The sequence below is a fragment of the Diplotaxodon limnothrissa genome, linkage group LG18, assembly GCF_057381915.1.
Source record: "Diplotaxodon limnothrissa isolate DT_005_m linkage group LG18, D_limnothrissa_male_GT1.1, whole genome shotgun sequence".
NCBI lineage: Eukaryota > Metazoa > Chordata > Actinopteri > Cichliformes > Cichlidae > Diplotaxodon > Diplotaxodon limnothrissa.
The window spans coordinates 749433-772223 of NC_140613.1; the positions used below are offsets into that span (position 1 = coordinate 749433).

The following is a 22791-nucleotide window of genomic DNA, read 5'->3' on the forward strand; positions in this document are numbered from 1 at the left end:
CTCCAACAGTAAAGCTCCACCAGCAAACCTCCACCAGCAAACCTCCACCAGTAAAGCTCCACCAGCAAACCTCCACCAGTAAACCTCCAACAGTAAAGCTCCACCAGCAAAGCTCCACCAGTAAAGCTCCACCAGCAAACCTCCAAACCTCCTTTTGTTCTGCCCGTTGTGCAGCTGCAGTAAGAGGATCTTACGTGGTCAGTACACACAAACAAAACAGTGAAGAAGGCGCAGCAGCGCCTCTTCTTTCTCAGGAGACTGAAAAGATTCGGCATGAGCCCCCGCATCCTCAGGACCTTCTATCACTGTGCCATTGAGAGCATCCTCACTGGATGCATCACCACCTGGTATGGCAACAGCACCGCCTACAACTGCAAAGCTCTCCAGCGAGTAGTGCGGTGCTCTGAACGGATAATTGGAGGTGAGCTTCCCTCCCTCCAAGACATCTACAGGAAGCGGTGCCTGAGGAAAGCGGGGAGGATCATCAAGGACTCCAGTCACCCCAGCATAAACTGTTCAGACTGCTTCCATCAGGAAGGAGGTTCTGCAGCATCCGGTCCCGTACCAGCAGACTGAGAGACAGCTTCTTCCATCAGGCCATCAGACTGCTGAACACGTCATAGACACCTCAGCTTCACTACTGGAACTTCAACATTATGCACTCCATACTGTACAGTAACGCCACTGTTTTGCACATATTCAACTCTGTATATTTTATATATTTTATTATTATTATTATTATTATTATTATTTTTTTTTTTTTTACTATTTAATTTGTAAAAATGTGTATACACACACACACACACACACACACACGTAGGAAAATATTTAGTATACACATCCAGAAATGCATACACTATTATATATTGTACATATATTTATTAGTTTCAGGTTGGCCATTCTTGTATTTTGCTCGTTTGTGTTGTTGTGTTTGCACATCTCTGTTGCTTGTGGGGCTCGCACACAAGAATTTCACTCGCTGTGCCAGTGTGCCTGCACATGTGATTTGACAATAAAAGTGATTTGATTCGATTTGATTTGAGCTGGGACTCTCCAACCTCTAGGAAGGGAACGGGCACTGAAATAAGGGGTTATGGGTTATGACCACGATCTGCAGAAGAGCATCTCTGAGCCTTGAAGCAGGCGGGCTACAGCAGCAGGAGACCACGTCAGTGTCACTGCTGTCAGTGAGAACAGGAACCTGAGGCTACAGCTCACACAGACTCGCACAACTGGACAACACAAGGTGGGAAAGCGCTTCCTGGTCTGAGGAGCCTCGGATGGCCTGTTTCAGTGTTCAGGCTGCTGCTGATTGGAGCTTCTTCTGAAGCTCGAATTAAACAGGATGGTGAGTTCACTGCACTCAGACGGCCTCCGCAGCCACAGATCTCAGTCCTGCAGAGCCATTTGGGATGTGGGGGAACGGGAGAGTTGCATCAAGGATGCACCAGCTGTGTCATGATGTCGTGATGATATCATGTCAACAGGGACCAAAATCTGTGAGGAACATCTGAGCCATGAAGAATGAAACCAGCTCTGAGCTTCACCCTGACACTAGCAAGGTGTACCTAATAAAGTGACCAGCGTATTACTGTAGGGTCTGTACTTTACAATAAGCACCTTGAGACAGCAGTTAATGCTAAGTAAATCAAACTGAAGTGAGATTGGAGCGCTGCAGTACTCTCATGGCACTTAGACCCCACAGTGTACGATAAACTCAGTGTTTGTTTGACGCTGTGGGCGTCAGGCCCAAAATCTCTGCTGGAAAATAAACCAAAGCACACGGAGTGCTGAGGGTCATTTACCAGAAATAACACAAATGATATGCACTCATGAAGTTATGACAAATATTTGTAAATACAGCTGATAAACTTTCACAATAACTGCAGCAGCCGGTCCCGCAGTCAGCGTGTTAGTCTCTCCCTCACAGTGAATGCTGCCCATCAACCCATCAGGAGCTGAGCTCATTGTTTACGATGGGACCGCTGGATAACAGCTGCATGTTTATTTGAATGTGCAGGTGAGACTGCAGGAGATACTGTTCTCTGCTGTTCTCAGAGGACGACACGCTCACTGAAGGGAAAGCAAACGCAGGCAGTGCAGCAGCAGAAGAACGCTGAGGTTTGCACGCTGCTGGTAAAAACAGATTTCCAGATGAGACACGGTGAACACTTCAGCTGAGTGGAAATATCCCACAAAAGTCTCTCTGCAGGCTCGTGTCAGGGTGAGCAGTGAGATTATTTTAGGACAGTAAGAGGAGCGTGTTGTGTGCTGCAGAACATTCAGTGCTGGCTGACAAACTTTAAAATGCATTCAGATTGCTGATGAACGATTTGGACGCGGTTCAGAAAGAGTTCAACGAGCCAAAGACACCAGGACGGCGACCCTCGCCGACCCTCTCGCCTGCTGCTGCTGCGTCTGTGCCTCTGAGCTGTCCACAGCATGTGTGGTGTTTACGATTGTGTAACTCTGTGTGAGCTCATCGCGCTCGTGTTTTTGGACGCAGCACGGCCGGGCCTCCTCTGCGTGAACTGCAGTAACCTTTCAGCAGCACGAACAACAGCAGCTTTTCTTTTTCTGCACAGAGCTTAACAAAAGCTTCCTCTCAGCGGACGAGTCAAAGCCGCATTGAGCCAGAACACTCAGAGAAGCCGCCGCCCCTCTCTGAGCCCACTGCAGGTGGCGCCGACGACCTGCAGGCAGAGACGTGTCGACTCGTCTCATTTGCCTCTTCTCACTTTTGGATCTTTCTTACATTTGGAGCACAGCAAACCAACCCCACGCCTCACACCAGTACTGGGCCCACAGTGGGCTCTGCTCCCTCATCCAGAGCTGATTTTTCCTGACATTCCCCCGGCGTTCATGCCTCCTCCCACACCCTAAGCAGGGATCTTTGCTTCAGTGAGACAAGTCATCACTAATCAGAATGAAAAAAACCAAAATGTTCGCACCAAACAGGTTATTCTGATTCAGAAAATGGAATCTGGCCTGAAGACATGCCCTTCCTCCCTTCCTTCCTCCCTTCCTTCCTTTTCTCCTTTCATGGAGGTGTTGGATCAGTCCTTCCTCTGCCTCACACCTGATATTGTAATAAGACCTGTTCTGTGTTTCATCATCTCCACAGCAGACATGCTTCCCTTTTATTGCCTGATTATAAACCATGTGCCAGCAAACATGCCTGTGCAGGCCCACAGACGGCAACCCACACCGATCCCACAGAGGACCCAGGTGGGTGTGCCCACACTGCCCCACGGCAGCTTTGCTCCTCTGGGTCCTTATTCATGTTTTCTGTGGGAAAGCCCTGCATGGGCATGTTTTCCAGGTGACTGGCCCACAGCAGGTGTGGAAACAGGAACAGTGACAAACTCAGGCAGACTTTTGTGTTTCTGGATCGTTACCACAGAAAATCCCATTGTGAAATCTGTGAATCCTGAAACGGTGGAGTGGAGAAGATCAGCCCACTCACATCTTCACAGGTATATTCAAGCCGGTCGGCCGTCCTCCCAGTGCCACAGAAACACTCAGTCAGCTCAGGCAATGACCTTCGACCTGTAGCACTTACATGCTTTATAAGGTAGAGACTGATCAAGGATCACATCACCTCAGCTCTTCAATCGGCTCCACGAGGATGCCTTATCCACCGAGGATGCCTTACCCACCGAGGATGCCTTATCCACCGAGGATGCCTTATCCACCGAGGATGCCTTATCCACCGAGGATGCCTTACCCACCGCACCGGAACAGCTCAGCTCAGCATGTAACACCACATCTCCCAGCAGCTGGTAAACAGACGGGGCCCACTCAGGATGAACCCACCCCTTCAAAACTGGATCCATGACTTCCTGACAAGCACACCTCAGTTTGTGCGGGACACAGGGACTCCACTTCCTGCCATTGAGGATGTCCACAAGAAGAGATGTCTACGCAGAGCACGCATCATTCTCAGGGACGCCTCTCATCCTGCCAATAAACTCTTCCAGCTCCGCCCCTCCAGGAGGCGCTACAGGACCCTTCAGACTAAAACCAGCAGGTTTAGGAAGATCTTCTTCCCCACAGCTGTCACCCCCCTATCCCCCCCAGTGACCATGATGTCATTCATTCTCAACATTCACCACACGCTCACATTGGTTACTGACATAGTCTCTGTTACACTGCCCACACTGTTAGTCCAGAGAGCCACGCTCCCACTGATGCACTCACAGCACTCTGTAGATGTTCACCTCACACTGCGACATCTGTATAAATGTAACACATCTGTATATCCTGTATAACAATATCCTCCTGAGCACCGGGCCGCCTCAGGGCTGAGTCTTGAGCCCTTAAACGTTCAATGTTTGGTACAAATCACATCATTAAGCACAGACGCACAACAGCATCTGCTTTTTAAGGAGGCACACCCGAGTCCTCAGCACGTTCTACAGACGCTCCACTGACAGTGCTGACGGGCAGCATCTGTGCGCGTGCGCCCCGAGGAGAGCGGCGAGGTCGCCGAGAGGACCAGTGGGGCCACGGCGTCATCTGTTGAGAGCCCGACCACGGCCTGCTCTCACAGGAAACCTCTTTCCAACCGCCATCAGACTGCTGAACGAAGCAGCGGCCACTCTCGAGGTTACTACACAATCTGTCAACAAAACGTTTCAGTGCGATCATAATTTATCCGTTTGGATATTTACCACTGTGTTTATGACATTTGAGGCCCGTGTGTGTTTTTGTGTGAGCAGTGCTGAGTGACAACACAACGAATCCGAAACATCAAACAGCGAGCGCGAGGTTCACCAGTTTTTATTCAGCAGTCACCACACAGACCGTTTCTACGGCAACACACATCACGATGAACACACGATGAAGAAAATGCACGAGTTTCAGCTGGTTTCAGCGAAGAAAACAAAAACATGACGTCAACACAACATCGAAGAAAAGCTTTTATTTCTGACACATGTGAAACTTCACACTTTGACCTGAGCAGAGGAAACAAGAGCAGAGCGCACGGGTGGAGAAGAGCGCGCACGGGTGGAGAAGAGCGCGCACGGGTGGAGAACAGCTCACCCATGTGCGCTGGGTGTTGTTTTAAAGATGCTTCGGTCACATGACCTGTAATAACGCTGTAAAACGCCGCAGTGCTCAGAGCTCGGCTTTAACACGAGCGTTTAGCGAGGCGGCAGAACCGTGATGTCACACAACACATCAGTCAAGAACCTGGAGGCGGGGCGTTGCCCTCCTCGGGAAGAGGCGGCTTCAGCGGTCCCGTGGTTACCATCAGAGCGGGACATCCTCAGGAACCCGAGGGTTGGAGCTCGACGCTCTGTGGAGGCTCTACGACGGGGCGTTTTATACAGCGTTTCCATGGAAACGCCAATGACATCACCGATGCGTTTACCTGCTGTCCTAGATTCAGCCGACACCGCGTTTGGATTCAACAGGCTACTCTGAATGTGATTGGACCGTGTGTTCTGTGGGTGGAGTCGTGAGCACACCTGGCAGGTACACAATTAACACAGAATGAGACGACAGCAGAAATCTGTATATGGAGGTCAAAGGTCACTTCCACTGCCAATCAAATCAGTTTGTTTCACTCTGAAATATCAACAATGAAGCTTCTGATTGGCCGCTGAGCGGAAACCACAGCGTGAGCGAGCGTTCAGGGGAAACAGGAAATGATGTCAGACTGTCAAAAGTTCTGCAAATTTCACTCCAATCGACTGTGCTTTGATTCTTTAACGAGCTCGTTAAAGCTCCTTGGACCTGATGCTCGGAGCGAGCGGTCACTGGATCGTGCTCCTGTTCCCCGCGTCGTCCACAGAGTAACACGCACGCCGTTTACACTCAGCAGCCTCACATTAAACCATGTTTAATAAAAAAAAGGTGGTGATTCCAACCCTTTGGTCTCCGAAGTGAAACAAAAGCAGGTAACATGTCTCCATAAACACGACGGTGGTCGGCAATCAAACCTGTGACCTTTCAGTTTCTCTGATCGGCCTGCAGCTTTTAAACTGACGCTCTCTGCTAAACGTGACGGCAGCGGGCGGCGTGATGGTGGACATGAGTGCAGAAAGGCTCGTGCATCTCATCACAGCCGGAGCAAGGACCCAGGCACCGTGTCGGACCGCCTGTTTGAATAACTGCAAACGTTCCTGTCCTGATTTGGAGGTGGTTGGGTGTGTGGGGACGACACACACACACACACACACACACACACACACACACACACACACACACACACACACACACACACACACACACACACACACACACACCTGGAATCATCAGGTCACCTCCTGTTCATCAGCTGAACACATTTAAAAGCTGGATTCTTTTCAGGCGACTGCTGCCGTCTCCACACGTTCTTCCACTCCACGAGGACCACAGGTCAAACGTGGTTGGTCAGTGGAACTTGCACAACAGTGGACAGCAGGAACATGAAGTCCTCTGAGCTCTCAGTAAAGCTGTGAGCTGTCTGCCCACAGGGACACGAGTCAGGAGTTTTATAGCTGAAGTTAGCCAAGGTACGTGATGGTTCCCGTGGAAACCCCGAGGGCTGACTGATGGAGCAGCAGCTTCATTTTTTTTACCTGTGCAAACCCCCGCAGCTCCAACCTGTGCTTCTGACCCTGCAGGTCAGTAAACGCCTCTGCAGCAGAGGGTTAAAGCGGCCGCGTGCTCCTCTAATGACGCAGCCATGATCTGCTCCGTGTCCCCAGCACGCGGCACAAAGCCCTGAGGGGTCTCAGCTGACTGAGCTGTGGTTATGTCCTTCCTCACGTTAACACATCTGCCACATATGAGCGGAACAGTCGTTCACCTCTGACCCCGACACGCGGCTCACGTTACGAGCCCGCGCTCAGACATTACAGGAAACGCTCCGCTCGGCCCGGCGCAGTGTTTAACCACCTCTTCTTCTCTCGCTCGTGTTGGTCGATCTCTGCAGCCCCAAAGGAAGCAGCAGGAAGTTTGTGATCAGAGAAACTGAAAGGCATGGCTCGCCGCCGCCGCTCCAACACGTCAAACGGCACGAGGGCGAATAAATAATAAACAGTATAAAGGAGGAGGAGTCTCGTTTGTTCTGACTCGGCGTTTGTTCACTTCCTGTCTGTTAAGACATTTTGGTTTGTAACACAAGGACTGGTTCACGGAGAGGACGTCGCCACGTGCAGGTCAGACTGAGCGTGGGACCCCAGGAGGAAACGGTTTCCACGGCAACATTTCACACTTTGCGTCGTCTCTCCAGCTAAACATCCTGATTTGGCAGCTGTGAGTTTTTGTTCTGAGACGAGGACGAAGGTCCGACGGGGGGAGGCGGGGCCGCGGGGCAGCGCCGACCCTTCCGCCCGGTCACCAGTAGAAGGAGCGGGACAGGAAGTTGGCGGCGGCTCCGAGCCAGCTGTTTCCGTCCTGCCCCGATCCCACTCGGCTCACCGCCTTGTCGGGCTCCTGAGATGGGCTCTCCTCCTCCGGCAGGTAGTCCGGCAGGTCCACGTTCTGCTCCACCTCCACAGAGCCGTCCTCCGGGAACGGGATCAGGACCTGCACACACGGACGGGAACGCACACGTTAGACGCGCTGCGATAGGCTGCACACCTGTTCTTTAAGCATGACCCCGCCCCTTGGTTTTTGTGCGTCTTCCTGTCAGTGAACTCGTGCCCGTCATCTTGCCACGCTCACAAACATGAGCTACACCCACTCCCACTGATCCCACTTTGATGGTGTTATCAGCCGGGTGTAGTAGTCCCGGCTGGTGCTCCACCTGTGGGAGGCCCACAGTGGGTGCAAACTGGGTGTTACTGTGTGAGCAGGAAATGTTGTAACGTGAAGTCTTTGATGCAGCAGGCCTGAGTGGGCACTCCACAGTGACAGCCGGCTGAGCGAGCACATTTCTAACTACCAGGTGTGAGTGTGTCTCTGCTGCCCCCTGCTGGCCACACAGTGTCTCAGCTCTTTAAAGCCCACAGCTGACAGCACTGCTCCACCTTCTCTTCTGGTGCTTTTAGGTGCAACGTCAGAGCGAACGACGAAGCTGCGAGCACGAGAGCAAGCGTGACGTGCCAACGAGCTGAGAGCCAAACTGACCTCGTCTCCGTCTTCTCCTTTCACCACCTGCAGCGCCTTCATCACCTCGGTGGCGGCGATCGCGGACGCCAGAGCCTGAACACAAAAACACCGTCAGTCATTCACAGACGACCTCCTGAAACTCACATTTCAGCAGCTGATTCACAGAAAATGACAGAAAAACTTCAACAAAGGAACAAAAGCAGATTTCAGGAGGAAGCTGTGATCACGTGATTATACAGCGAGAACCACGAGGGGGCGTGGTCTGGTCTGACCTCGGCCGTCAGGTCCGAGCGGATGCGGACGATGCACCTCTTCGCGGCCATCTGGAAGGTGAAGCTGATCACGCCTTTGATCTTCAGCAGCGCCTCCTCACACATACTCCTCCGACTCTGCAGGGTCACAAAACAAAACGCTCATGACTCCTCCCACCGCCCACGCCAAGGGAATCATTACTGAGTGAAAGGCGCGCTGACCGAGTCGTCCAGGCCGTCGATGTGGAGGACGACGGTCTTGGCTCTCTTGTTGCTTGAGCCCAGGAAGAACTGGGCTTTACGGCGGCTGCTGACGGCCTCCTCGGCCGGTTCGGAGTCGGCGCTGCCGGACGCCTGCAGGAGCTCGTAGATCTCAGACGCCAGCAGCTTCGTCTCGCCGGGCGTGGTCGACCTGGATGGAAAGAGCAGAGCTGTGGAACCTCGTTTTCCCAGCAGCAGGAGCGTCAGCGCTCTGCTCACAGCGCTGCAAGTACGAGCGGGTGAGCAGGTTGGTCTCTACGTACACGTCACTGATATCGACGAGATAAAGCGCCACGATCAGCAGCGACTCACGACATTCCTTCTTCCTTTATTCTCCTCTAAACTTGTTTCTTAGAGCTCACAGCAAACAGGAAGTCACTTTGCTACTGTGCTTGCAGAAACCTGGATCAGCTCCATCAGACTCACTTCTGCATGACGTTCTGGAGGCTCAGCATCATCCCCAGCTCCGCCCTCAGCTTCTCCCGGTTGGCTCGACATTCTGCCAGGTAACGGATCGCCTGGAAGGACACCCGGAAAGAGTCAGAAACTGAATCAGAGAGACGGCTTCCCACACCAAACTCTATTCAAATATCGTCTGATTTAAAATAACAGATTCTGTTGCTGTTCGAGGCGTTTCAGCACCGACGACCAGCAGCCTCCAACTCGTTCTGATGTTTGGGTTCAGACACCTGGAGCAGATCTTTGCACACAACAGGTGTTACATCAAGCTGAGCTGATCCGGGTGTCTGAAATCCTCATGTAAGCTCCGCCCTCTCTCTATTGGACAGAGTCTATGTGTTTCCACTGGACTGTGAGCTCACCAGCAGGGCGGAGTAGACCACCTGAGGGTTGGGGTGGTCCAGGAACAGGATGAGTCCGGGCAGGCAGCCCTGGTCCTGGACGATGGCCCTGCGGTTCATGGGGTCGGCGGCCAGGTCCCTCAGCTGGTTGACCACGGCCAGCGCGTCCGGCTCGGCGGTCATGGCTGCTGCCGTTCACTCGCCCATAAAAGAAGCAGCTGAGGGGCGAGCAGAGTAAGGTATTCTACGTCATTTATTTTCCTCTCACGACCTCTGACCTCTGAGAAACCCCAGACCATGAATATCACGGGAAACAGAAAACGTGTTTCCCTCACACACATTTTACTGTATTCACAGCCTGACAACAGCCTCTAAGAGCTTTACATCAGAAGGTAAACAGCATGACCTGGTGACCTCAGGATCAGAGGCAGCACGGGGGCGAGGAGATACGAGGACCGTAGTCAGACAGTTTTTATTAGACCCTGTGTCAGATTAAGTATTTTTAATCATCACAGAGGGCGTGGGACCGATTCAGGAAGGTCAGTGCAGGTGTTGCACTACGAACCAGAGCTGTACCCATCAAAGCCGCCGAGCTGTGAGAAACTAGCAATGTTTCCTCTGTTTCTATTCTAGTTCACCTGGTCTTCATTTTCACATCTACGTTAACTGGACGCTTTGTCACATCGCGCTCTAGTTTTCAGTTTAGTTGTAGTTAAGCTTGGTGCTGCTGGGGTGTTGGTCTCAGCACAGTCCCAGCAGCAGGAGGTAAGCCTTAGACCCTCGCTCTTGTTTGGAAACGACCCGGCCCCTCTCGTTTCCTCTCATCCTCCTCTGCAGCCGGTGATGGCTGTCCTGGTTCTGCAGCAGTGGGTGGAGAGGATGCTGGAGATGAAGCTCATCTGTGGGAGGACTCGTAGGAGATGCAGCTGGATGCAGGTGTCTGTAATAACCCGTCAGAGCGTTCAGCAGAGATATTAATGAGAGCACATCTGAGGCTGTAGAGGCCGGAGGGCTGTTTCCTGCTGGTGTCCGGCCTCCAGCTGATAAACTCATGTTGGATCTAAAGCTTCATGAACAGACACAGGAACGTCTTCCTTAGAGGAGCCTCGCTGATGATGATGAAGAGAAATGCTTGCTGCTCGATAAACGCTCTGATATATTTGATTCTGACAGCTGTCAGACTGAAGTCTGGATGGAACCACCTGTCCTACCTCCCTGTATTTCATGTCAGTTGTTAATGTGCTGCCGAACCGACCGGAAACCTCCCCCGTGTCTGCCGTTTCTCCGTTATTGCGTCTTTGATCGTGTTTCTTTCTACAGAAGCCGGAAGAAGCTAAATCAGCTGATTCTCGCGCTAACTTTGGAGCCGGCCTGCGGTCGCGGCTTAGCGCGGGTCTCAGGCGCTGTGTTCGGCTGCCCGAGCCCCGGGAGCACTCACCTCTCTGACGGACACCGAGCGCCGGCTAGCGGCTAACTGGTCGCGTGGGCTGTCCGGTCGGCCTCTCCTCCGGCAGCCTCGCGCGGTGGTGACGAATCCGCACCTCTTCGGGGTTCGCGTGCGCGCGGATTTTCAGTCTCCGGCGCCGTTAACGACTCGAGGAAAACACCGTGAACCGAAGCAGCAATGCTTCCTGCTGAACGCCACCCGGCCGTCCACGGCGCAACATCAAAGCCTGCGATTGGCTGAGCCGAGACCACCTGATCGCGCCGACCAATGAGCTGCTTTGTTCCTACAGCTAATGGCGCCGCGCCCTGAAGGAACCGGAAATTGACGCAGGATCAGCTGGAGACAAAAACGTCACATTTATCTGAGTTTTAAAAAGTGGATTTAAAACACTTCCATGAGCTCATTTCCTGTTTTCACCTGTGGCACTATCTCACCTGCACATTTCTATCACGTGTTGGAGAAACTGTGGCCGCATCGTTTCCGGTGGACGTAGTAAAGCAGTTTAGCTTCCTGTTGTGAACACTGGAGGTGCGCAGAGCTGGCTCCGAGTGAGATGCTCACAGGAGGAAGCATATCCTGCCGGTGACATTAATTTGGTGGCAGTTTCTACCAGAGTAAACATGTTTGCCTGGAAGCTCTCCTGGACCCGTGCGGGATGAAAATGAAGTGATCGGAGCTCCTGTGACTCCGAAGATTTAGCTTCGTGAAATGTTTCAAGTTTCTGTACAAAATAAATCAGCTGATCCTGAGGAGCTCAGCTCAGAGTTGACTCATAGACAAACACGTTTTATTAAAGCAAACATCAACCACTGTTTGACGTCAGACTTCAGGTAGCAGGTAAATGTGGAGCCAGTTACAGATCTGCAGGTGACGCTTTGTTGCTGCTTTGTCTTCATTGAACCCACACACCGTCAGACAGCCACGATCGTTCTGCATTTCCAGAGAAAATGAGTCATTGCGAGCTTTTACCGCGTGATTCTGGGTGACATGACGCGCACATGAATGCGGACTGCGGAGGTTTTCTCCTCAACCTGATTTTTTAAATCCCTGCATTAATATTTTCTTTGGACTTCGCTTTTAAACACACTAAAACAAATGTGTGCGAATTGAGGAAGTGACGAAGCACGTGACTGTAGCAGAATGCACGTGTCAGCGTTCAGTGCTGTCCAGCAGAGGGCAGCAGAGGGCCACGCACAGGTGCCCAACAGCCTTTGTTTATGTCACTAGAACAAAAACACCCAAACAGGCACCAGGTGACAGCTGCCCTCACTGCTGTATCTGCTTCGTCTACATTTTTATTAGGGAGGAAACATTTTCAAAATTGAAAATACGATCGAGGGCTGTTTTTCCAGCTGCTTCAGTCCAGCAGGTGGAGACAAAGCCAAAGACTGTAGTGCAAAGATGAGAGGAGAGCGTGAGGAGCTGCTGCAGCGTTCTGCTGTAAAACCAGCCCCTGACCTGCACACACTGCTGCTGATGACCCCCAGAATAAACTGTAAGGTTTGTGTGTGACTGTGAGGGTGGAGGGGGCGGTGGTGCAGAAGGAGTCCGATTGAGCTGACTGAGCGAGGACAGCTGTGGATGAAGAACGAAGAGCCGGGCGCTGTTCGCTGAGCTGAGGGAGGAACAGCTGCCGTGCTGCGAGGCCCACAGTGACAGCAAAGCCACAGTCGCTGCACAAAAAGCTTGTCAGGAAGGAGACGCACAAACAGCTGGTGCTGAACACGCAGCAGCTCTTCATCTGCTCCAGCAGGTCCAAACACATCTAGTACAACTCCAGCTTCACTACAAGCACGCCTCCCTTCATACTGCACGAAAAGCACATTCTAGCCGCAGGTCGTCGAGTCTGCAGGATCCCCCGCTGCACCGCGAGGCCTAGACTGTGATTTCAGAATCATCAGAATCAGAATCGTGTTTATTGGCCAAGTATATGTGCAGACACATACAGGGAATTTGGTTCCGGTAGATGGTGGCTCTCAAGCACAGCAATGTAAATCACACACACACACACACACACACACACACACACACACACACACACACACACACACACACACACACACACACACACACACGCTGTGTAAATCAACTATAAATAACGAATCTAAACTTGTATACATAAAATACAGAAATGAATGAGGTGGAATGAATACTACAAAATGTACATAAGGTGCAGCTGCAGTCTGGCAGTGGGAGCAGTGTGACAGGTCAACTGTTAAGAAGGGACTTGTTGAGGTTGCAGCAGCTTCATTTACAGATTACTCAAACAAGCCGGCAGCTACGGTTATTTAACGATAATATTAAGAACTCTGCAGACGGTCGGAACAGCGAATGAGCTCGTGCGCACAAGCCTGAATACACCGGGAGGGTTGCATCAGGAAGACGTTTGACCCAGGATAACAACAACTGTCTCCATGGAAACTGTGCTACTGCTGGCCAAAGGGGGTGGGGCTGTGAGATGATTAATGTTATCAGTGTGCACGCCTCACAGGTTGGAGACAAGAAGAACAGGAAGTGTGAAGTAAGTGGGACAGAGTGGAGATTGGAGCAGAAAAGAGTGGAAGGTCTTTGGTGTGTCTGTGGACAGAGGAAAGAGGAGAATGAGGAAGAACAATGAGCAGGCAGGTGTAACGGCAGGACAGGTGTGCAGCAAACACAGGAAAGGATGTGCAGCAGCTTTAAGGACACAGGTGGAAATGTACTCATGAATGAAGAGAGGCTGCTGAGAAGGTGAAGGAGCATTTAAGGAGCTGATGAATGTAGAAAATAAAAGAGGAAGATTGATGGATGGAGGACAGTAAACGAATCAGGAAGTGCAGAGGATTAGGAAGGAGGAAGCGAGGGCAGCTGAGGATGAGCTACAGTAACTACAGAGAGTTAAACCACCATGAAGATATAGGAAAGAGCTGCTGTAGGTTAAGGGAGGTGACGGAGAAGTTCAGAGAAGGTGGATCAGAGAAAACAGATGATTGGCTGCTGAGAGAGGAGCTGTGGTCCTGCATGAGGGAGTCAGGAGGAGGACATGTATGAGGACAGAGACGGTGAATCTGCAAGGAGCAGAGGAAGTGAAGGTAGAGTTTAAATACCTCGGGTCAACCGTCCACAGCAGCAGAGGACAGAGATGTACAGTAAGTGCTCCATCCTCCCTCCTCACAGTGATTCAACTGCTGCTCACAGTCTGTGAACCAGGAGGAAGAGGAAGTGAGAGAAGTCAGACTCAAAGAGGAGACAGAGGGCGACATCATCCAGTAGGCGGGGCTCTCCTTCTGCACTGTGTTCAACCATTGTGTCAATAATAAGTGCTGCTGTGAAGAGAACAATTCTCAGACTGAATGTTGAACATCAGCTAGTTTCTCCTGTTGATTTAAACCTTGTTGTACAGATGGAACATTGGCTGTGGATTATTCTTGCTGCTCTTTTCTTTGGTGAGATACAAACATCAACATGTTTCCTCTGCTTAAATAAATGTGTGAGTCTGATTAATGGTGAGTTTTTAATCATGTTTATTGATCCATCTCTTCCTCTGCATGTTCTGTTCTTCCTCAGAGTGTAAAGGAGAAGACAAAGTGATCCAGGAACAAGGAGATGTCATTGCTGCTGAAGGAGACACAGTTACACTTGGATGTAGATATGAAACAACAAGAACAGGCCCCACTTTGTTCTGGTATAAACAAGAAGTGAACAGTTACCCGAAGTATATGCTGAAATCTTTCTCAGAAACAACAGAAAAATCTGAAGAGTTCAACAACGACAGATTTGATGCTAAAATCAACAAGAAAGAAAATTCAGTTCCTCTGAAGATCCAGAAGCTTCAGCTGTCTGACTCTGCTGTGTACTACTGTGCTCTGCAGCCCACAGTAACAGGAAACAGCAAAACTCTGTACAAAAACCTTTGGAGCAAAGACAACAGAATACTCCACAACATCCACTAGAGGGAGCCACACACTGTTAAACCTCTGATTCTTGTGTCATTGGACTGATGACAAAGACAACAGAGAAATGAAGCAGTAAAGATCAGAGACAGAGACAGAGCTGCTGTGGAAGGAAACTTTATTTATAAAGATCCTTTCACATCGACACGTCAAACAGCTCGTACAGTTTGTTAGTGTCAGCTCTAAAGACGGAAACGTTTAAAAAGATGTGAACACAAAACAAAGCATGCTTGAAACACAAAGTTCAACATCTGACTTCAATCCAAAAATCACTGAGGACACAAACCAAACATCTTCCACTAAACGTTCAGGTGCAAACAGAGTGATGGAGGTAAAGAAGAAAACCTCGATGCAGGCGGAAGATCAGAGCTGCATCTTTCTCATATTTACACTGTTGCCTCTGATTCTACTGAAGCAGAGACGTCAAACATGTTTTCTTCCAGAGTCTCAAAGAAATCCTACAAAACAGCTTTTATAGAAAACAGAGTGTGAAACAGCTGCGAGGTTATCATCTATAATCTGTCTGAGCCTGCAGGTCCCCGATCGCCGTGGCGATGGTGGAGAGCCATGAGGCGGCGCTTCAGTCCCTGCTGACTGTGCTCAGTCACAGTCAGGGGGGTGCGCCCTCTCCTTTTTCAAATATCACTGAAATATCGAAGGTCACCTCAGCCCGTTTCATTTTCTCATGAAAGTTGGTTTCCTTGGAGACCACCTGGGCAACGTGGCGCGCGCCGCTGCCCGAGGAGGCGGGAGCAGCTCAGCCGCCTCTCATCACTCCAATAAAACTGCAGTTATGTATTCAGTGACACGTTATTTAGCTTTCACTGTGCGGTCTATTTCCTCTAAACAAGTTTTCATTTTTACTTCAGTCAACTAAAATTTTAGCTCAGCTCGAGTTTCTGCAGTTGAGGAAATGTTAGAACAGCCCTGCATGAACCCTTCAGGTCACCAACTGGTCACACTCGTCAAACCCAGTAACATGAATTAAAGCCACGAGTGTTTCAACATGTCTGTGAAGGTTCTCGGTCATCCAGGTCATCCTAGTCTAAGAAAAGCGCCGGGACGCCTTTAAGACGTTTCATCCGAGAAGCCCAGTGGGAGTTTCCCCCCAAGAGGGACAATGACCCCCTGATGATAGTCCACCTAATCACATGGGCCATGGCGTGAAAGCGGGTGTGGGTCCCAATCAGCCAGGGTTTCAGGTGAGCTCACTGTGAAACCTGGCCCACCTTATCATGTGACTTCCTGAGGTCAGATGGCCCAGGATGTGAGTGGGCATTAAGGCGTCTGGGGAGGGATCTCCAAACTGGATTATAGATGGCAGACAGTTGGTGTGGTAAGCCCCGCCCTCTGTCCTCTCTGTCCAAAATGTGAACATTGGCATCCTCAGAGAGTGACCTTTGACCTTTAGCTGCAGGTATACTGATGAGTCTTGTCCTGTAGGGCTTAAATCCGTGACTCTCCACCAGTTGCTCTTAGAACTGAAGAAGCTTCTCGGATTAAACGTCTTCAAGGCAACTTAAAGACGTCCAAAGGTTTCCTTTCAAAGCTCCTCAGATCAACGTTTAAACAGCTGCGTGTCGAACATCAGTGAAACGTCAGCACAGCTGCACAGTCGCCTCTCAGAAGAACAGCTTCACTTCCATCTCTTCATCATATCACAACTCACCACCTCTCATTCATACTAACAGAGTTCCAAGACTCGACGTGATGTTGTCTAGAAGAAGAAAAGTAAATTAATACATGAGCACGCCTCCCCCAAGTCAAACTGATCATGTGACCAACCTCACCGAGCGACTCCAACAAACTGAGTCTAAAAAGTGTGTTTGAACCTGAATGCATTCTTGGACTACGACTTCTCCCCCGTGTGAGTCTTCATGTGGCGTAACATGTGATTGCTCCGTGCGAACGTTTTCCCGCATGTTTTACAGGAATACGGCTTCTCGCCTGTGTGGATCCTCATGTGGACGTACAGATTCCCGCTCTGACTGAAGGTCTTTCCACACGTCAGGCAGGAGTACGACTTCTCCTTAGTGTGGATTATCATGTGGCGCAGCATGGTGCTCTTTTGAGTAAAGCTTCTCTGACATATTTTACAGGAATGCGGTTTCTCTCCTGTGTGGATTTTGCGATGCTCTTTGACTTGGCATTTTTTCTTGAAGGCTCTTCCACAAACATCACACTTTAAAGTCTTTTTACCTGCGTCAGAGTTCTTCTGACGCGCTAACATGCGAGCGTGTGCAGGATTGTTACAGTGAATTCGATATATAATTCTAGTCGGTCCCGAGCCTGCACTCCTGCCTCCTTCCTGATCCTGGCTCTCAGCTCCAGCAGAGCTGTGACAGAGGAGCTGCTCCTCGTCTCCTCCTGGTTCACTGTGCTCTCCTTCCTCAGCAGCAGTCACCATGAAGGTGTCCGTCTCCTCCTTCAGTCCCAGCTGCTCTCCCTGCTGACTGCTGCACAGTTCCTCCTGTTCCTCTTTAATCTGTGGAGCTTCTGGTTCCTCCTGCTCCACACTGGAGCTCCTCTCCTGGTTCCAGAGCTGCTGCTCAGGGAGAACCTCCTCCTCCTCCTCCTTACAGACATGTTCCTGTGGGACGTCTGGTGGACAGAAACATAAATATGGCTCCTTTTAATCAGTAACGAGGCTCTGCAGTAAAAGCTAACTGGACTGGTTCCTGTGTCCTCTACCCGACACGCCGTCAAACAGCAGTTAGCTGCTGTGACAGCGGCCACATGCTGCTCACAGCGGAGGTTATAACTGTGTCAAACAGGGACTCCGTGATTTAAAGGCAGGTTTTAGATGAAGACACAGACTCACCTGCTGTGTGCAGCTTGATTTGGGGTTTCCAGGTGATATCCAGCAGTCTGCGCTGACGGTCGATCTCTTCCTCGTACTGGACGATCGTTTTTTCAAACTCCAAGAATATTTGTTCAGCAGCAGCAGTTAGTCGCTCGTTGATGAACTCTCTCAGATACTGAACTGAAGGCATCGTTGCTGCCGCGGCTCACACAACAACACACTCTCTGCTCACAAAACGGGGCTTCCGCCTCTTCTTTGTATACTTCCGCCTGGTGTCACACAGTCAAGTTCCGGCAGAAGAGCGCACTGAGCTTTGTTCCGCCTCTGCAGCTCCTTGCGCCTGCAGATTTGAGATCGGACGTGTTCTTCATGAGCAAAATACAGAAATACACACGAACAGAGTCATGAAACAATTCTAAAACAAAACAGAAAGTAAAAAACATTATTATGTAATAACATAAATGAAAAACATGTTAACAGTTGAGCAAACCTGACACACACATGGTCTTGATGGAGTCCATCTGTTACCACGATTATTAATCAAACCTAAGATCAACCATGAAATCTATGAAACGTGTTTGAGGCCCTGAAGGTCTCCAACATTCAGTTTTTCTCATTAAGTTATTGATGAAGAAATGTTTGTAATTTGAGCTCATGAAATGCTTTTCTTAAATGTAGACTTAGTATAAACGTTTGAATGTAACCTTATAAACAGTCTGCCAACTCTGAACCTGATCTGTGCCAACCTCAAACTGTTCAGTCAACTTAATCTGATTTATAGCATCAAATCACAACAGCTGTTTTTAGGCACTTTATATTGTAAAGTCAAGACAATAATACAGAGAAAACTCAACAATCAGATGACCCACTGTGGGAAAGCACTTTGGTGACAGTGGGTTTGATGTGAGAGGAGGAAGACAGGACAAAAGAAGCGAAGAAGAAACACTCAGTGCATCATGGGAATGCCGAGGAGAATATATTATATTAGTACATTATGTGGTCTGAGTTTGTGTGAGAGTGATCCCAGTGATGAGGGTTACTCAGGCCCGGACTGGTGGTTGGTTCCAGATTTGGAACGTCCAAACCTCGCTTAACAGATAATCACACTTATGGACACGTTCTCTCCATATCAGACTGCCTTATCAACGGAGGGAAATGTACTAAACTGTGTGTGAAGCAGGCAGCGCTGGACCCAAACACAGACGCGTCGGGCAGGCAAAAAGTAAACTCAAAAGCAGCTTTACTGCTGAACACAATGATTACAACATTAACTAATGTGGGACTACAAAACAAACCAGGCAGATTGCAGGACACACGGAGGACGGAGACGCTGACATGAATACACAGAAGGACAACGAGGACGTGAGAAGACACGAGGAACAGCTGACGTGAATTATTAACATGACGCCACAGGAGAAACATGGGCTGTGTCCCAATTCAGGGTCTGCACGCTTGAAGTACGCGCACTACGCGTACTACGTACGGTGCGTACTATGAGTACGAGAAGTGCGGAAGTGAGAGGCGTGTGAAATGGGACGGTCTAGCCTGCGTCGCGCTGTTCCGGTTGCCTAGCAACCATGATACTAACCGCGAGAAACGTTACAGCTTTGTGTGACAGAAACGAAGGAGAAAAATGTTTTGTTGGTCATTCATTTTTGTCATGACATCACTTTGATTAGCTGAGTATCTGAGGCTGAGACCACAGGACTGTAAATATGTGTGTGTGTGTGTGTGTGTGTGTGTGTGTGTGTGTGTGTGTGTGTGTGTGTGTGTGTGTGTGTGTGTGTGTGTGTGTATTACAGCAGTGAGCTTGAACTTGAAAGATTCAAGTTGCAGTTATTTATATTTCCTATCACCTTAAATCTTCACTCAAAAGTGTATGTACATATGTCTTATACATAAGACACAAATATTGTTCTTTTAATATGTTGGCATTACTAAATTTGGCTCAATGCTTACATACATGTGTAGAAAGCAAATGTAGGAGCTGTGATAACTGTGTCTGATAGAATGAAGAGTAGACTGATATATGAAATATTCCTTTATTGGGTGAGAAAATCAGACCATGTCATAACTGCTGTAAGTCACACAGAATAGATATCAGAGCCTTAAACAGGCTGACGTCTGCTAAATGGGTCAAACTGGCAGAAAGTCTACAAACACATAACATCCTTATAGAATATGATGTAACACTATAGATCAACTTAGCTCTTATGACTGACTTTAATTATCCATAAATCATCACAGTCTCTGTAAGATTAAGGTCGACTATATATATATGTAGAGGCTTTAAAACCAAGTTAGTACAAACATCACTAACGTCACATGACTTTGCCGACATGTGGTCAACAGTAATGTTTAAATGTTCTTCATTATTAAACATTTGAACATCATATTCAGTACTTACTTTTAAAAGTTTACTCTTCAGCCGTATTATTCGGCAAAACTATCCACACCCGCCGCCGCGCTATGAATTGTGGGATATATGGGCCCATGAAGTGTCCACCGGACCACGCTTCAAATTTGGGGGTGATTCTGGGAAGATGGCGGAGTGAGCGGTCCAACTTGAGGGCTCCGAGGCTTTTCCTGAAAAGAACCTTCTTTATGTTTTGACTGCAGTCAAGTAAACCGGAGTTAGAAGCAGACTAGTTACTGTATCCTTCATCTCTAGAACTCAAAACCTTCCTCCCTGTGTTTCTCTCTGTCTTTCTCAATACTTTCCATACTTCCTAGTACGCGCCGTACGTAGTACGCAAACTGCGCGGACTAGGAAGCGTGCGGTCGCTGGATTGGGACATGACGCCATGACGGGGAAACAGGATGGAACACAAAGAGGGAAACGAGACACAAGGACTCACACAAGCACACAGAGGGAATCTAACAATCAAAATCTGAACAACAACCCAGGCACTATAGTATAAACTCCAGACTAACAGAGTGGATTTGTTAGGACATAAATTATAATAATGAAAAAACACAAGAAAACTCAAAACACTGGGAGAACTGACCCAGGACCAGCAGATCATCAGCTTTGCCTCTGAGTTTATCTGGAGGAAGAGTTCTCAGTGGGAAACATTTCGTCGCTCATCCAGGTGACTTCTTCAGTCTCAGCTGACTGCAGCTTTCCCCGATCTTATAAACAGCACATCAAGAAGGCCCTGAGTAAATGTGGTTATCCCAGCTGGACTTTTGTCAAAGCTGGGAAGGCGCCAAAAGAAAGCTCCAGCTGATCCAGGAGAGAAGGACAACCACTGCCTAAGAGAAAACCTGTAGTGATCCCGTACGTGTCAGGAGTATCGGAGCAGCTGAGACACATTTTTTCTAAACACCGGGTCTCTGTGGCTTTTAAAACCCCAAAACACGCTGCGCCAAAAACTGGTCCACGGATCGGGTCCCCGACACAAACAGAGTAACATAGTGTACGCTGTTAAGTGCAGGAGGACTGGCAGGATTTATACATCGAGGAAACCAAACAACCTCTGGCTACAACACAGCAGAGCCACCTCATCAGGACTCTGCAGTCTGTTTACACCTACAGGCCAGTGGACACTCTTTCAATGATGAGGAAAAAAAACCCTGGATTAACGGAGATGTTCGCGCGGCACTGGCGGCACGGAGCACCGCCTTTGCCTCCGTGAACACATCGGACTACAAACACGCACATTACCAACTCCGGAAGACGATCAAAGCAGCCAAACGTGAGTACAGGGACAGGGTGGAGCAACAGTTTGACAACCCTCGGAGTATGTGGCAGGGACTAAACACGATCACAGACTTTAGAGGGAAAACCAGCACACCGCAGACCACGGCCTCTCTGTGTGAGGATCTAAACGTATTCTACGCTAGATTCGACACAGCGAACACCATGAGACCGGACAGTGTGCGCACCGCGGATGACGTCAGTGCGCACACTGTGTCTGAGGAGGATGTGCGGAGGTGCTTCAGGAAGGTGAACGCACGCAAAGCTACAGGTCCGGACGGGATTCCCGGCCGCGTCCTCAAGTCATGCGCGGCTCAGCTGGCTGGAGTGTTCACGCACATCTTCAACCTTTCCCTCTCTCTGTCTGTAGTCCCAGCCTGCTTCAAAATGGCCACCGTCGTCCCTGTACCCAAATCCTCCACCATCTCCTCACTGAACGACTGGCGACCTGTAGCCCTGACCCCCATCGTAAGCAAATGCTTCGAGAAGCTGGTCAGGGACTTCATCTGCTCTGCACTACCCGACTCACTGGACCCTCTACAGTTCGCATACCGCCACAACAGGTCCACTGATGATGCCATAGCCCTGACACTACACACTGCCCTGTCACACCTGGAGAAGAGAGACACGTATGTGAGGATGCTGTTTGTAGATTACAGCTCAGCATTCAATACCATCGTTCCCTCGAAGCTGGACAGGAAACTGCAGGATCTAGGACTGAGCAGCTCCCTCTGCAGCTGGATCCTTAGCTTCCTGTCTGACAGACGCCAAGTGGTCAGACTGGGCAGCATCACCTCATCCCCCGTCACACTGAACACTGGTGCTCCACAGGGGTGTGTACTGAGCCCTCTCCTGTACTCACTCTACACCTACGACTGCACAGCCACTAACAGCTCCAACATCATTGTGAAGTTTGCGGACGACACTACAGTGGTGGGTCTTATCACCAACGGTGATGAGACGGCTTACAGGGAGGAGGTCAGCGCCCTGACCCACTGGTGTCAAGACAACCATCTCACCCTCAACGTCGCAAAGACAAAGGAGTTGATAGTGGACTTCCGGAGGTGCAGAGAAGTACACACCCCCATCACCATCAACGGCGCTGCTGTGGAGAGAGTGAGCAGCTTCCGGTTCCTTGGAGTACATCTGGCTGAGGATCTTACGTGGTCAGTACACACAAACAAAACAGTGAAGAAGGCGCAGCAGCGCCTCTTCTTTCTCAGGAGACTGAAAAGATTCGGCATGAGCCCCCGCATCCTCAGGACCTTCTATCACTGTGCCATTGAGAGCATCCTCACTGGATGCATCACCACCTGGTATGGCAACAGCACCGCCTACAACTGCAAAGCTCTCCAGCGAGTAGTGCGGTGCTCTGAACGGATAATTGGAGGTGAGCTTCCCTCCCTCCAAGACATCTACAGGAAGCGCTGCCTGAGGAAAGCGGGGAGGATCATCAAGGACTCCAGTCACCCCAGCCATAAACTGTTCAGACTGCTTCCATCAGGAAGGAGGTTCTGCAGCATCCGGTCCCGTACCAGCAGACTGAGAGAC

The 22791-nt window shown here is 49.9% G+C and overlaps 2 protein-coding genes across 2 annotated transcripts; both read right to left on the reverse strand.

Moving 5' to 3' along the window:
* Window positions 1–6219: 6219 nt before the first annotated feature.
* LOC146612720 (armadillo repeat-containing protein 1-like) lies at window positions 6220–10971 on the reverse strand. The gene is made up of 7 exons (XM_085377503.1): window positions 10797–10971; window positions 9380–9576; window positions 8985–9076; window positions 8520–8709; window positions 8319–8435; window positions 8065–8139; window positions 6220–7521 (listed from the first exon to the last, which is right to left on the reverse strand). The coding sequence occupies exons 2-7, from the start codon at window positions 9539–9541 to the stop codon at window positions 7330–7332; spliced, it is 828 nt and encodes a 275-aa protein (XP_085233629.1). The 5' UTR covers window positions 9542–9576; window positions 10797–10971; the 3' UTR covers window positions 6220–7329.
* A 5596-nt stretch (window positions 10972–16567) lies between these two features.
* On the reverse strand, window positions 16568–17730 carry LOC146612721 (uncharacterized). Its single transcript, XM_085377497.1, has 2 exons — window positions 17559–17730; window positions 16568–17338 (listed from the first exon to the last, which is right to left on the reverse strand). The coding sequence occupies exons 1-2, from the start codon at window positions 17728–17730 to the stop codon at window positions 16587–16589; spliced, it is 924 nt and encodes a 307-aa protein (XP_085233623.1). The 3' UTR covers window positions 16568–16586.
* Between the last annotated feature and the right edge of the window lie 5061 nt (window positions 17731–22791).